This window comes from Aethina tumida, chromosome 1 (genome assembly GCF_024364675.1).
Source record: "Aethina tumida isolate Nest 87 chromosome 1, icAetTumi1.1, whole genome shotgun sequence".
NCBI lineage: Eukaryota > Metazoa > Arthropoda > Insecta > Coleoptera > Nitidulidae > Aethina > Aethina tumida.
This window is the reverse complement of record NC_065435.1, coordinates 5,579,360-5,595,240: the sequence shown is the minus strand read 5'-3', so window position 1 is coordinate 5,595,240 and position 15,881 is coordinate 5,579,360. Positions and strand designations below refer to the sequence as shown.

General features: G+C 33.3%; 1 protein-coding gene across 1 annotated transcript in view; it reads right to left on the bottom strand.

The window, feature by feature from the left end:
* The window catches only part of LOC109600243 (atrial natriuretic peptide receptor 2-like), a 65,844-nt gene extending 50,706 nt beyond the window's left edge, over positions 1–15,138 (bottom strand). The window contains 11 exon segments of the mRNA XM_049961688.1: positions 10,548–10,679; positions 10,878–11,360; positions 11,966–12,105; positions 12,156–12,240; positions 12,296–12,499; positions 12,549–12,820; positions 12,876–12,990; positions 13,049–13,254; positions 13,314–13,497; positions 13,565–13,751; positions 14,863–15,138. Of these exon segments, the coding sequence (XP_049817645.1) occupies positions 10,548–10,679; positions 10,878–11,360; positions 11,966–12,105; positions 12,156–12,240; positions 12,296–12,499; positions 12,549–12,820; positions 12,876–12,990; positions 13,049–13,254; positions 13,314–13,497; positions 13,565–13,751; positions 14,863–15,138 (2,284 nt within the window).
* Positions 15,139–15,881: the final 743 nt, after the last annotated feature.

Sequence of the window (15,881 nt, the reverse complement as noted above, 5' to 3'; positions counted from 1 at the left end):
GTGAAGCAAAAGAAAATATTTTCGCACGCGAAAAGTTTCGCACTCCGGCGAACTTCCGTCGAACTTTCAGCACACCAAATGCCATGCAGAAAAAACTAACGAGAATAACGGACAAAACGTAAAAAAGGAATAATAATAATATAAGAAAAAAGCTAAAACAAATTATCATGCAAACTGGATTTTATTTACTCAGATGCTTGAAGTGGTCCTCGAGGAACGCGGTGCAATAATCGCATTTCAAAGTGCAATGGGGTCTTCGAACTTCCAAAAGCGGGCTAACCGCCCGCCTTGGCGACGTGGAAGTGCCCACTTCCCTTCCGTTCGGGCTCTCGGCGGGCAGGTGAAGCGACATGTTCGCGCTACCAGCACTTCTCATCCTAACATATAGGTTAGAGCATAGCCCGCGTGAGCACGAGATCGCGCAACGGTCTGATTGAGCTCCAGCCTGGTGCTGACGGCGCGTCGGAATATTAACTGAACGCAACTCCACCGCTAATATACCCGTGGCACCGACTCCACGATGGAACTCGTCGGGAAATCGATGGGTTTGCGCCGGTCCGCGTTCCATGCGGTTCAAAGCACTTTTTCCTTGATATTGGTGTGATTGTGCCTTCCCAATGCCCCCTTTTATTTTTATTATTATTATTATTTTTCGTGTTTTTTGTTTTTTTTTTTTTTGCTTTCGGTTCGCTTTCCCCCGTAGTTGCATAACGTTTGTGGTTCCCCCCCCCCCGGATTTGAACGACGCAAATTATACCGCGACACTTGGCCTTATCGTCTTAAACCGACATTCTCACTTCAGAAGCTGTCCGACCGTTTCACACGTTCGATTCACCTTTTTTTTTGGGTATATATCTTTAATGAATGTTATTCCAACCAATAATTTTGGCTTATACTTATATCCAAGTTCTTTTCGATATTAGATGTTAAAAATTTAGACTCTCCTTAAAAATGAGGAAAAAGCCTCAAAATAAAAACAAAAAAATGAGAAACAAACTTAAAATAATTTTTAAAAAGAGTTAATTTAAAATAAAATAAAATCTACTTCTCATTTTTCAAAGATACATTCGATAATGTAAAATTTCATGTGAAACACGATAAAATCCGTACGATCATTTTCCATACGATTAAAATCCATACGATCATTTTCCATACGATTAAAATCCATACGATCAAAATCCATATGAACATTTTCCATACGATCAAAATCCATACAATCATTTTCCATACGATCAAAATCCATATGATCAAAATCCATACGATCAAAATCCATATGATCATTTTCCATTCGATTTAAATTCATACGATCATTTTCCATGCGATCAAAATCCATAGGACCAAATTCCATACGATCTTTTCCATTCGATCAATCTCCATACAATTAAAATCTATAGGTTAAAATCCATACGATTCATACTGATTAAATTACATAGTTTCACTTTAATAACTTTATGGATTTTTATTTTTTTTTTACTAATACTAATTTCCTGAAAAATCATTAAAAAAGTAAAAATAAATAATTCTAGTTCTTCCAAGATTCCCAAAAAATTACTAAAAACGTAAGAAATAACTAAAAGACATAATCATTTTATTTTGATGGAAAATTAACAACAAAAATAAAATATAATTTTTTGAATATTAAACAATTAAACTTTCTTTAAAAATAATGATAATAAATTTTTTATTCACCTTTTAATCTGTAAAGTATTAAAATTTAATAAATGTAAACTAGATAAAAATGTTTACAAAACAAAATTTGATAGAAAACAAATTTATTTCAAAACTTCTTTTCGATAGCAATTTAGATTCAAGATAAAGATAATTTTATTTTTCATTTAATTTTTAATCTATAAAATGTTCAGCATTATGTATAAACTAGATAAAATTTGTTACAGACAGGAACAGGAACAATTTTTATTTGTTATTTCAAAATAGAACATACTTGATAATGTAAGCATCAAAAAATATGAACAAATTAATTTATTTTAAGTAGATAAAAATTAATTAGGAAATTTTCTCTACAAATAATTAATTAATAATTATTTCAAAAACTAATAAATTATTAAAAATGTTCGATTTGCCTTGAACACAAACATAAACTGATTTCTTCATTTTCAAACAATTGTTTTAAAATATTCCAATAATTAAATTAGAAAGTGATAAAAATGTAAGTATAAAAAAATATTAAAAAATTAAAAAAATTGCCATAAATGTACAAAATCAGTAATAGAACTTTATACAGGTGTGAATAAACAAGAAAATATTTAAGATACATATATCATTATAAGAAAAATATTTTAAAAATTTAAGAAAATTTAATCATCTTTAAGAAAAAAGTAATTGAGATTTTTAATCTTCTATAACTTCAGTGTCTATCAAATAAATATACATGAACAGATTAATTAAAAGTATTTAAAATTTAAAATCAGTTAATTTACTTTTTAGGAAACTCAAATACAAAAAAACATATAGACAAAAATTATTATCAAAATAAAATATACTCTAGAAAATCATTAGATATTAATGAAAATTAAAATATCGAAAAAAAAATATATATTCAATTACGAAATGTATAAAATCAATAAATTGTAAATAATAAAATAATAGGAAATTTCCAAACAAAATTTTTATATGCCAATGAAACAATTTCAGAAGCAATACGCTAAAAATATAATAATTAAGATTTTATATAAATTTAAATATATAAAATAGTAATGAATAGATTTAAATAATGGAATATTTAATGTTTTTAAAATAGATATTAAATTTAGTGCCAAAAAAACATGACGTGTCTTTTATCTAATTTTAAATTATGATTTTGCTTATCATTAAAAACATATACTGATAAGATCCAATTAATTTAATTTTTAACAGGCAAATTCCACTACTACCTTATTGCTATTTTTTATATTATAATAATAAAATGAAAACAATTAATTGGCAAAATTTTAACTAATAAATATTTTATGATAGTCATAAAGCAATAATGATTTAAAATTAAGAGCTGCCGGTAGGATAAAAAATGTTGAGGAAATTACTTAAACATTTTAAAAAGCTCCAAGCTTTTAATGGCATTGTAAATATTGCTGATTTTTTTATTCCTATTTCAATCAATTTGTGCATGTTTATTCATAAATTTTTTTGTGGGAAAGTGGGAAATAAATATCAAAAATATATTTATATACGAAAATATTCATTAAATATCATGTCCAATTTTTTATGTAGTATACATTGTCGATCTGAATTTTGATTTAACATTTGAATTGAATGCCAGGAATGTTTGTTGTTGTTTCTGTTATTTTGTTAAAAATTACATAGTTTTTTTATTTTCATAAAATTGTAGCTATTTTTTACTTTATTGTCTTTCATTGCTAACATATCTGTGAATTTAAATCGATTATTTACTAATGGGTTTTTGCTTATTATAATTATTTAATCAGTGACAGAAGAAAACAGTAAGAAAATTATATTTCTGCGTTACTAAGACCATGAGAAACAAGAAGAGGTGGCTAAGAGTTTAGGGCTAAATAAGTCAATCGTTTCCAATATTGTTAAAAAATTTAGAGAAACTGGTCAAGTGGTAGTGACGAGCCTAAATTTAATTTACAAAAAAATCATGATACTGCTTATTTTAAACATCTTACAGGGACAAAACTACACAAATCCAAAACTGGATTGGTTAAAGGACCAAAGCATCTATGTTTTGTCTTGCCCATCCCAATCTACAGACATCAACCGTACAGAAAACATCTCTTTTATAACCAAATTGGACAAACAAATTTTACAAATTTAAATGGACTCAGCACAGTAATTCAAGAAGCTTGAAGGAATATAGACTTGTCGTATGGTGGGAAAAGGATCGAGTCGAGTAACACAGATTTAATCATTAAAAATCCCTTACAAAATTAAAGTTGCTACATTTTATCCAGAACAGGCTAAAATATTTAAAAGTTGTAGTTATGTTACAATAAGTTATTATATTAATATTTGCTAATAATTATTTTTATTGATAATTAGCCTGATAATAACAAAACTGTCTACTAAACAATGTGCATTGTTTTTGTTATTGATAATCAATAACATAAAAATGTATGAAACATTATTTTATAATTAATTAGTGGACTGTTTAATATAAATCTGGACGTAAATAATCATAGATAAGACTAATTAAAAGTTACTATGAAATTGTCTGTTTAGACATCAATTATCAATTTCTATTTACTTCCCATTTCATAATGGATTTTCCTTAAACACATACACATAAATTTATTTAATGGCAGACTAATTGGGCAAAAAAAAAAAATTATGATTTATTGTGAATATTTTGATATTCGAAGTTTAACGAACATCAAGTGCGTGCACTTGATGATTGATGCATCAATCAGCAAATTGCCCTTCCAAAGCTCACAAAATAATAGAGTAATATATCGCTACAAAGCTTCACATTTCCACTCTGTTGACAAAAAAGCAACATCTTGAGTAAATAAGGCCAGAAATGGAGCGCAAAGATCAATCCTTGTATATTTACAGTAAGGACAAACAGTAAACAACCCCGCAGTAGATTAGCCGGAAGCATGTAAAGACCCATTCATACCATAAGACCTGTTTAAAACCTAATGGTCCAAATTACAATTTGCAAATGCGCCCGAAACTCCAATAATTAACCGGCTACGTAATATTTGGGACAACGGCAACGAAATAATTCACCGCACGTCACATAAATAATGTTGAAGGTGTTTCGGCAAAATTTAAATCCGTCAAATTAAATAAAACCGTTTAAAATCCGACGCGGCCGACGGTGCGGCAATTCGCGTTCTGAAATCATTGAAAAGTCCCGGATAAACTGGTAATTAAGTGTCTAATTAAAGTAAATATTCAACATTAAGGGCTTTTAAATGTCCACCGGAAAATCGGCGAACGTGTTTTGCGACATTTCGCATTTGAATCCACGTCTTTTTGCTTTTTGTCGGCGACGTTAACCGGAACGGGCATCAGTGGCAATGTCAAGTGCTTTTCACTATACGCCGCCACAGTACGTCAAAGGGAAATTCAATTTTGGGAAATAAATTCCGGGCTCGACGCAATTTAATAATCTAAAACACTGGCGACATAAACATGTGCTAAACAAGAATATTAAAGAAAAACAACATTACGGTAATTTCAATGTGCCATGTAAGTACTTCATACCATTGAAATGGGCTCAATAATAATAATAATAATAATAATAATAGTGACGGTAAAACTGACGGTGGAAAGACAATTATAGTGCCATGACAGTGACAATCACAGTGAGAATGACTGTAACAATGCCAGTAACAATGACAATAACAGTGACAATGATAGTGACAATGACAGTGACAATGACGGTGACAGTGACGATGGCAACGACAGTGACAATGATAGTGATAATGACTGTGATAATGACAATGACAGTAACAGTGACAGTGACAGTGGCAATGATAGTGACCGAGACAATGACAATAACAGTGACAATGACAGTGACAAAAAACAGTGATAAAGACTATGATAATGACTGTAATAATGACAATTACAGTAACAGTGACAGTGCCAGTGACAATGACAGTGAGACAGACAGTGACAATGACAGTGACAGTGATAATGACAGTGACAGAGACAATGACATGACAGTGACAATAACAGTGACAACGACAGTGACAATGACTGTGATAATGACAGTGATAAAGACTATGATAATGACTGTAATAATGACAATAACAGTAACAGTGACAGTGCCAGTGACAATGACAGTGACAATGACAGTGACAATGACAGTGACAATGACAGTGACAATGACAGTGACAATGACAGAGACAATGACAGTGATAATGACAATGACAGTAACAGTGAAAATAGCAGTGACAATGACAGTGGCAGTGACAGTGACATTGACAGTGACAGTGACAGTGACAGTGACAGTGACAGTGACAGTGACAATGGCAGTGACAATGACAGTACCAGAGACAGTGCCAATGACAATGACAGTGATAATGACTATAATAATGACTGTAATAATGACAATGACAGTAACAGTGACAGTGCCAGTGACAATGATAATGGCAGTGACAATGACTGTGGCAGTGACAATGACAATGACAGTGACAGTGTCAATGACATTGATAGTGACAGTGCCAGTGACAGTGAGAGTGGCAATGACAATGACAGTGACAGTGCCAGTGACAATGACAGAGACAACGAGAATAACAATGATAGTAACAAGTAGAATGGCAGGAAGAATGTCTCTGACAGGAACACCGACAGTACAGTATCAAATGCAATGATAGTGATAAGTGGAATGACAGTAGCAATGACAAACAGAGTGACAGTGTCATATACAGTGATAATGATAAGTGGAATGACAGTGACAATAATAAGTAAAATGGCAGTCATAGAGAAATAGTGACAAAAGCAATGAAACAAACAGTGACATTCACACTGAAAAAGACCGTGAAATAAGGGTGACAATGTCAGTGGCATGTGGAATAACAGAGACAAGAATATTGACAGTGACAATGTGACTGACAAGTAGAGTAAAAAGGATGGCAGTTACAGTAATAATGACAGTAACAAGTAGAGTAGCACAGAGTGACAGGAACAATGACACAGATAGTGACAGTATCAGATAGAGTGATAAAAATAGGTAGAATGACAGGGACAATGATAGGCAGAGTGTCAGTTACAATGACAGTTATAGTGAGAGGAATAGTGACAGAGACACTGGCAGAAATACTGACATTCACTGTAAAAATGGGACTAACTGGTAGGGTAACAGTTATAAATAGGATGATAGTTACAGTGACAATGTTAACCTAGAAAATTTGTGTTTCGGATTATAAACATCACATTTTCAACAGTCTTTAAATTAGGGTAATAATAATAAATAATAATAAATCCAGAAAAATTTCACAGGAACAAAAAATTACAAATATTACTTCTCACTTTTAACTATCGATGCAATATAAAATTGTTACATTAGCCCTAAAGTTAAATAAAATGATTTAATTATTTTTGGATAAAACATTTGTTGTACGTAACATTCTCCTGCATAGATATTTCAAGAACTACATATAATTCAGTTCAATATCTGGTAGATTGTAGGAAATAAATTGGATGCTTTCAATTTCCCCACGACCGCTTGAGGAATTTTAATTGATTTTGTTCGGCGGCTTATTATTTTCCGAGATAACGCGACACACAAGAAAAATGCGACGTTTTATCTAGAGTATTTTGGGAACTTGCGATTACTTTTTTTTTTTCGTGCGACTAAAATATTATTAATTAGATGCGCCCGAACGGCAACAAAATCGGGAATTCTTGTGTATTTTGGCGCGGTAATAAAATATTTTTAAACCGTTAGCCTTTATTAAAATTTTAAAGGAATGTAATCTCGTTGCTTGAGGCCCTCGGTGTAAAATTATCCCGGCGGTGGGTTTCAATAATAGTGACGATTACAGTGATATGCTGGATAAGCACAGCGAATTCCTAAACTAACCGTGGAATTGCCGTCTGTAAAACTGATTCAACGGACGGCCGCAACAAAATTAATTCCGGGGGACGCAGAATTTGTAAACGAAGCCGCAGAAAAAAATGGCGAGGGGAGTCGTTCTTAGCAAGAACCTCTTGGCTATTGAAACGGTGACACCTTCTGTGTTTTTATTATACCGTTATGTTCAAAAGTTTGGAATATTAAACTTTTATGAAGTCCACTTTAATTGTATTTGGCTGTGAAATTCGACACAAAAAAATAAAAGTGCTTTTACTGTCATTAGTCAATTTCTGTTTGTTTTGAACCCAATAATGGACGATTTAAAAAAAATTATCTACATTTTCCATGATTCGTGGTAGTAGTGAATGCTACCCCCTACTAGATGGCGCCACAGAAAATTTATTAGTAACATCACACTATAATAAAAACACAGTTTGCATCCAGTCTCTCCACTTGAATTTTATCCAATATCTCCGTAATAGTAACTTGATATTGTTATATAAGTTAATAAGTTTTCTATCAATTTGAAGTATAACAAGCAGTCCCGGAAATTCATTGATAAATGCACTCGTTAATTAATCAATTGTGTGCCAAAGTAGACGATCCGGAGTACCAAATTAATTTCGGATTAAAACGATACTGTTCAAATTCAGAAAATTAAGTGCAATATTTACCTAAACAATTAATAAACAAATGTATTACTAAACTACTGGTAAAATTACCGATCGATAGATGGTGAAATTTCCAACGGCTAAAACTGTTGCTTTTGTGTTTCCGGCTGTACTTACACAGTACTGTTAATTGTACTGTGTTTTTATTATACCGTCATGTTCCAAGGTTTAAAATATTAAACTTTTATGAAGTCCACTTTAATTGTACTTAATTATGAAATTCGACACAAAATTATAAAGAAAAAGATCACTTACTTTTATTGTCATTAGTCAATTTCTGTTTGTTTTGACACTAATAATTCAAATGGAAGATTTAAAAAAAAATTACTACCTTTTCTATAATTCAAAGTAATTGCTATCCGCTACTAGATGACACCACATTAAAATGGGGTTAAATTATTTTATAGACCATATTGTTTATTATCCTTGTATTATTAAAATTGAGATTGTTAATTTTGTTAATGAAAACTCACAAAAAATGGGTTCCATTTTATAGTAAAAATTGCCAACTTATTAGTAACATCACGCTATAATAAAAACGCAATTTTCATCCGGTCTTTACACTTGAATTACCAATTTTACATCCAATAATAATACTTAATATTTTAGGTTTTCTATCAGTTTGAATTATAGTAAGTAGTCCCTGTGCAATATTTACATAATCAATGAATAAACAAATGTATTCCTAAACTAGTGGTAAAATTTTTGCTACCGACCGATAGATGGTGAAATGTCCAACGGTTAAAACTTTTTCAACGTACGACCACAACGAAATAATTCATTATAGTGAAACCACAGAGCCAAAAAGGGCAATAAGAAGAGACAGAGACATCCATAGACTCCACATATTCCACGTGTCGAATTTGACAGAGCCTGTGCTGTCTATGACCTTCCCACTTTTATCATTTACTCAGTACTGTTAATTGTACTGACTCATTAAGCACGAACAACGGTGAACTAGAAGATATATATTTTTTGTTACTTGTTACATATGCATTGTTAATTATTTTTTTAATTACGTTATTTTGTTTTGAATGTCTCAGACTTTTTTCGTTGCATTTATATAAAATCTTAACTTAACTTATATCATTAAATTGAATAAAAAATATGTTGTGTGAAACATTTTAATGTGCAACGTAATAATAACTCAAAGTTAGAACCATTATCAAATTGTGAGCGCAGTGCATTCTTGTCTTTCCACTTCGGTTAACAGATTTTCCATCCAATACCTCTCTAACAGCAATATCTTGTCTCCACCTTGTAAGTTTTCTATCAGTTTGAATTGTGGCAAGCAATTCTGGAAATTCATTGATAGTGTGCTCGCCGATTAATCAATTTTGGGCCAAACTAAGCGGTTCTGAAGACCAAATTAATTTAAGACAAAAGGGATACACTCGCTGAGTAATAATATTTACGTGAACAATAATTAAGTAATTAAATTTTAGCTACCGGCCAACAGATGGTGGAATAACTGAATTACTGAAGTCCAGGTACTAAAAAATATTTTAAACATCATGCGACACCAAATTTGATGAATGATGAATGAATTTTTCATGCAGTGTCATTACCAAATTGGCAATCTGTACCAAATTGAGTAATTGATGTGTATACGTATCAACTGAATTTTGATTAATGGACTCTTTTATTAGCAGTGTTCGAAATATGTTCATTTAACTATTGTTTGATCGATTAGGTCGTGAAATATTTTCGACGTACGTTCCGATTTTGATTTGTTTGCCCAGATGTGATACGAACACTCAAACTTTGCTTATTTATCGCTTCCATGGAGGTGAGAGCAAATGCTTATTTAGTCGGTAATTTAAATAACGCATTTAAGGGACGAAGAATGGACAGTTGGTTTTATTAATTGAATACGGAGTTATAATCCTCTTTGTTGAATTTGGAAACATTAGTCGATTTTCAATGTGTCTGCTAACAAGCTTAAAACTTTTGCGAAAACTGAAACGAATTTCAACCGGAATAATAAATGTTTGTGCATGCAAAGTTACTACAATAAAACACCACACCTAATTTTTAACATGTAGTCAGATTAAATTAATTCGTCTGTTTAAAATTGAAACAATTATAATCGATGACGGTACGTCTATTAATAGCTCAATCACATATTGATTCTGATAATAATGGCCAACCAATTTAAATAGTATATCTAAAAATAAACTCATAGCCGAGGGATTTTATACGATTTACTTATAAGTACTTTTGTTCTATTATTATCGTATTTTAAAAGTGGCAGTGATATTTACAATTGACGTGATAACGTGCATTTACATGGCTGTATGATTTTATCAATCGTCTAAGTCTTGTTCAAAAAAAATATTACTCACCTTTTGCCTCCATGTGAATATCACGACCCAAATAAAATGCTCCTTCTCTATAAACGATTTCATGCATTATTATGCCGAACGAATAAACATCCCCTTTTTGCGTCCCTTGGGGACATTTGCCGTTCATCCTCAAAATTTCTGGTGCCGTCCATAGTTGTTCTGGAAAGGTAAACAAGAATTTTTGTGACAAAATCCTAATAATAATTGACAGTCGTGATTTATGGAACTTTTACTTTTACTTAAAAATGTGCTTGCATCATTGATTTTAAATGATGAATGAATTAACGCAGATAAATTGTGCGATTATTTTATTAGATAAATCGACGTTACGTCGTAAAAACAAATCTGTGGACTTACTTTGCCAATACGAATGCGACTCGATGTCCTCGTCAATGTCTTCGGCGTACATGCGCAAGAAATGTAATCCGAAGTCGGCAATTTTCACGTTAAAACTATTATTCACTAAACAGTTGGACGATTTTAAAGCACCGTGAGTTTTAATGGGACTGCTGTGGAGGTAGTGCATGCCACGCACAATGTCCATTGTGATGGACATCTTAAAATCCCTGTCCAGTTTGATCTGTTCGTTCTCTAGGATGTCTTGCAAACTGCCTTTGGAACAGTAACCGGTCACTAGCACATTTGGTATGTCCAAACAGGCACCGAAAAACTTCACTAAATTGTCGTGGGAAAGGTCTTTCACTATTTTTAATTCCTTTAATTGGTCGTGGTTGAGGTCGAACTTCATGTCTTTCAAACGCTTCAAGGCCACCTGGGAGTTTTTGTAGTAACCTGCTGTTGTGTATAGCTGCCCTCTGTCACCAATGATACTTTGAGCGTCTTCGGTCTGTGAACAGAAGAAGAATATACTCATCTTCAAAAGATTTTTGGAGATAACATTGGTCCACATTAATTGTACTTGATGGTGTAGGTGTATTTTATTCTACTTCAGAAAGACCAAGGAATGGTAGGTCAAGGAAAAGTCCTGGCAACAAGTTGGTCAGCTAGAAAATGATGCAGAAGCTCACATTGCTTTAATTACTGTACGAAAACACTTGGCAAATGTAGGTTTTTGTTTACGAAGACCATTGCGACACTTACATTTGACCCACTACGACCAGCAACAAAGATGGGAATGGACAAGGTCTCATATTCACTCGATGGAAGGATGGGAATCTGTACTTTCCACAGGTAAAAGTAGAATTGAGTTGTACAATGATGATAGTCGACTTGACAACTGGTCCAGACGAGGTGTTTCATGAAATCGTCGAAGAATTCAAGAATTTTAACCCTTTTCAAGAGGGTTCCATTATGGTAAGGAGAGGAATTTGTTATAAAGACCACACAGAATAGTACCTAATACTGTTTCAGAGGTTCAAGCTATAATTTGGGTCAATATGCCCTAAGAAGAATAACCTCACAGGAGTTGTTCCACGAGAATTTACTTTAAATTACAAATTAAAGAATAAGTCTGACCTTTAATGAACCCAACGACTGAGATCGTGCCTTCTTCGGTATAAAAACGATGTCATCATATTTGATCTTCCAAGCCAACGAGTAGATCTCAGATTTGAGTTTGTAGTTTCTGAAAGCAACAAGTGAAAATCTTGTATCTACATTAATCTTTGTTTTTACCTATATAAAAATCCTACCATAATCAAACTTGCGACGGAAACCACGCAAATTAAGGTAATCAGGAGGATGTTCACATTTTCCACAGCTAAAATTTTATCATAACATTCATCTAAGGATGAGTGGACAAAAGTAAATCTTACTTGGACATTTGGAGTTGTCGAAGCCACATTTTGGCGTGTCCAGTGGGACGCCATAAGGCCACTTGACGTTCCATTCAGTGATTGTTTTATTGAAATTGGTATACCTTGCCACAACCTCGTAGTCACCAGTATCGTTTATGTGCAACAGAACGTAATCCGCCGCCTTTTGTGCGTTACAGTTCATCGTAAACTCCCCATCGATCCCTGCAGGATCAACCAGTAACGAAGTGTTGACAACAAAAAGTCTCCTTACCTTGGTATTTGGCACCTGCCATTAGATAATGCACTTTACAGCCCAAAAGCGGATCGTCGTCGTTGAAAGTTTTGTTAATAATTTGTAAATACATGGCCATGGCGTCATAGACGCCGTGCAACAGCGAAAATCCTTGAGGTCTTTTTACGACTTCGTCAAAGTTAGCCTCCAAACTCGGCATGAACGTAAACACCGATTTGTAAGCCTTACGGACACGTTCATTGTTCTCGGGATCCTCCGGGTCCTCCCACGGTCTAAGCGGATTGGTAACGCTTAAAATTATAAAGTGAGTGCTTGTCAAAAATATAACTGAATCACTTGGCTTACTTGTGATAGATTTGGAAGTTAAAAAAGGTATATTCACCTTTGTCGAAAAAGTTCAATTTATCCGCCTCAATGAGGATTTTACGAAATTTCTTCGCCGACGTACATGTAACAATAACTTAAAAACGATTATTAATGTTATTAGACATACGGGGTAACTCAGAAGGTATACTTACGGCCGTATTGTACGCCGATTTCGTTCTTCAGAAACTCCGAGTATTCCTTGTTCATTACTTCAATGTTCCCCGACAAGAAACCGAATTCAATTGTTTTCAGTATGTCGTTCGCCACACTGTCCAGGAACAGCTTACAAAAGTTCTCACCTCCAATTTCAAACATTTCGGATCTATCAAAGATGGTGGCGCTCTTCGTCCAGTTAAATCTGCGGATTTATCAAATGAAATGTTACTTGTGCACACACAAAATGCGACGGACACTCACGCGTTTATCATCAGAAAAAAGAATTCACCGAAAGATCTGAAATCGATGTTGCCACTGTTGACGAGTTTAAAGTACTCATCTTCAATTGACTGTTTCTCCGAGACGAAGTTGAAGGAGAAACCGCCGGGTGTTAAGTTTGGTGTTCCGCCGTGTCCTAAAAGTTTTGCCATTCTTCCGGTGTTTGCTAAAATGAGAATACGTCAACCTGTAAGAGGATAGCGAAGGTACAAAATTATGTAACTGGTACTTACCGACGGAATATTCGCATATTGGTCCAATAACTACGTTTGCACAATCGTTTATGGCATTAAGCATGCTGGTTAAACCTAAACCGGCGGTACATTCATCGTCATATTCGTTTATGTTGATATGTAAATCACCAGGTATGATACCATGGTGCTTGCTGTCGTTTATGGCTGTGTGAAGTATATGTTTTGCCTGAAAGGGCATCAAAGTTATGTTCCTTGTTTAATATTTAATAGAAAAGTTAATGAGTTGATAAAATCACGCCTTGGTGAACTTCAGAATTGAATTAAAGAAGTCTAAACCATTGATGAATCTTAATGAATTGCAAATGTTGATAGAGGTTGAACTAAGAAGTCTTAAGAACGGCAGGTTACAGAAACAAATATTCATCAACTTCAAAATTGATGAATATTGATGAATATCATATCAATAATCAATTGCAATTGATGTATGGGGAGCGTTGAATTGAGAAGAGAAGTTTAAAAAGAATTATATTTAAATTATTACTTCATTCTTGTTGTAGAAATATCAATATCAATTCACTTTGAAGTTGACAACCGTTAATCAACGTTCATCAATTACAATCGACGTTCAAGAAACTGGTTGAATTGACAAGTTTAAAGAGAATCATTACATTTAAAATGATAGGTCAGTCTAGTTGTTGAGACAAGAAGATCTTAATGACGTCTAGTTGCAGAAACGTTAATAATTATCAACCTCGAAGTTGACAACCGTTGATCAACGTTCACCACCTACAATTGACGTTCAAGCAGCTGATTGAATTAAGAAGTTTAAAGAGAAATTCTACATTTAAATTATTACTTCAATTTTGTTGTTGAAACAAGTAAATTTTAATAACGCCTGATTGTAGAAATATCAATATCGATTCACTTTGAAGTTGACAACCGTTGATCAACGTTCATCAATTACAATCGACATTCAAGAGACCGGTTGAACAGACAAGTTTAAAGAGAATCATTTCATTTAAAATGATACGTCAGTCTAGTTGTTGAGACAAGAAGATCTTAAGGACGTCTAGTTGCAGAAACATTAATAATTATCAACTTCCAAGTTGATCAACGTTCACTCACTACAGTTGACGTTCAAACAGCTTTAAGAGAAGCTCTACATTTAAATTGTCAATTTAATCTTGTTGTTGAAACAAGAAAATCTTAAGAACGCCATGTTGCAGGACCATCAATATTCATCAATTCCGAGATTGACAAGCGGGGATCATCAATCAATCATTCATCAATTGCAAATTGACGTCCGCAAGGTTGAATTGAGAAGAAGTTGCACAAACCACATCTATGTTGACAATCATTTTGTCATCTCTGGGTAGTATTAGGGCCACATTGATGGTGCAATTTGCGCCGTCCGGACACAATCTGTAATCGCATCCCTGTCCACCGGTAGGTCCGCATGTTGATTCATTGAAAAATGAACAGTTCTCCGTCGGCCAGGGCGGCACCCTCAGTATCGAGTTGTCGAATGTCGGCTGTTGGTTCTCGACTTGGGCAATCAATGTAATGAGGAGCAGTGGAAGGTACACCGCACAGCACCGCACGAAACACCACATTTTACGAAAACCTCATTCGATACACTGAACAGATAGATTATGATAGCATAACAAATATTGATAGGTACGCCCGCGCAAGATAGCAAGATAAATTGTTAATTTTATATTTTATAATTATCTGATTTATCAACTGATTAGGGCTGAATATAGGTTACACATCGAATGTACAATTAATTTGTTAAATTATTGTATGTAAGAGTTTCAAGTGCATGTTTTGTTTGAGGACGCGGTGAATTTTTCCAGTGTTTCGATTACTATGTCTAAGTAATTGGATTTTAGTCGCAGTGTCACATTATATTAAGAGTTTGACGTGACAAGACGGCGCAATAATTTTAATAACAGAGAATGTACTTGAAAGATTTTATTAATACTCCACAACTACGCCATGAAACTTTTCTCTTTATGAATAAATAATAAATATGTATAATAAATAATGTCATGATCTATGGATAATTTTATCTCCTATTATTAATTTAAAGAGGCAACTTTGCCTTAAACGAATTCATAATTAAATATCCCACAATTTATATTTTATTAGGAATGTTCATCTAAAGAATACACATATTTAAAAAGGAAAGAAGTTTAAAATAACAGTTGCTGAAAATTATACACGGAACATAAATCCTTGTGCATGGAACAGATTAAAAATTGAATTAACAATACCACGAGTATTAATCATCAGACACGAAATGCGAATTGTCTGTTTGCTTTAATAACAATTTCAATAAATTATCCGAAACCGA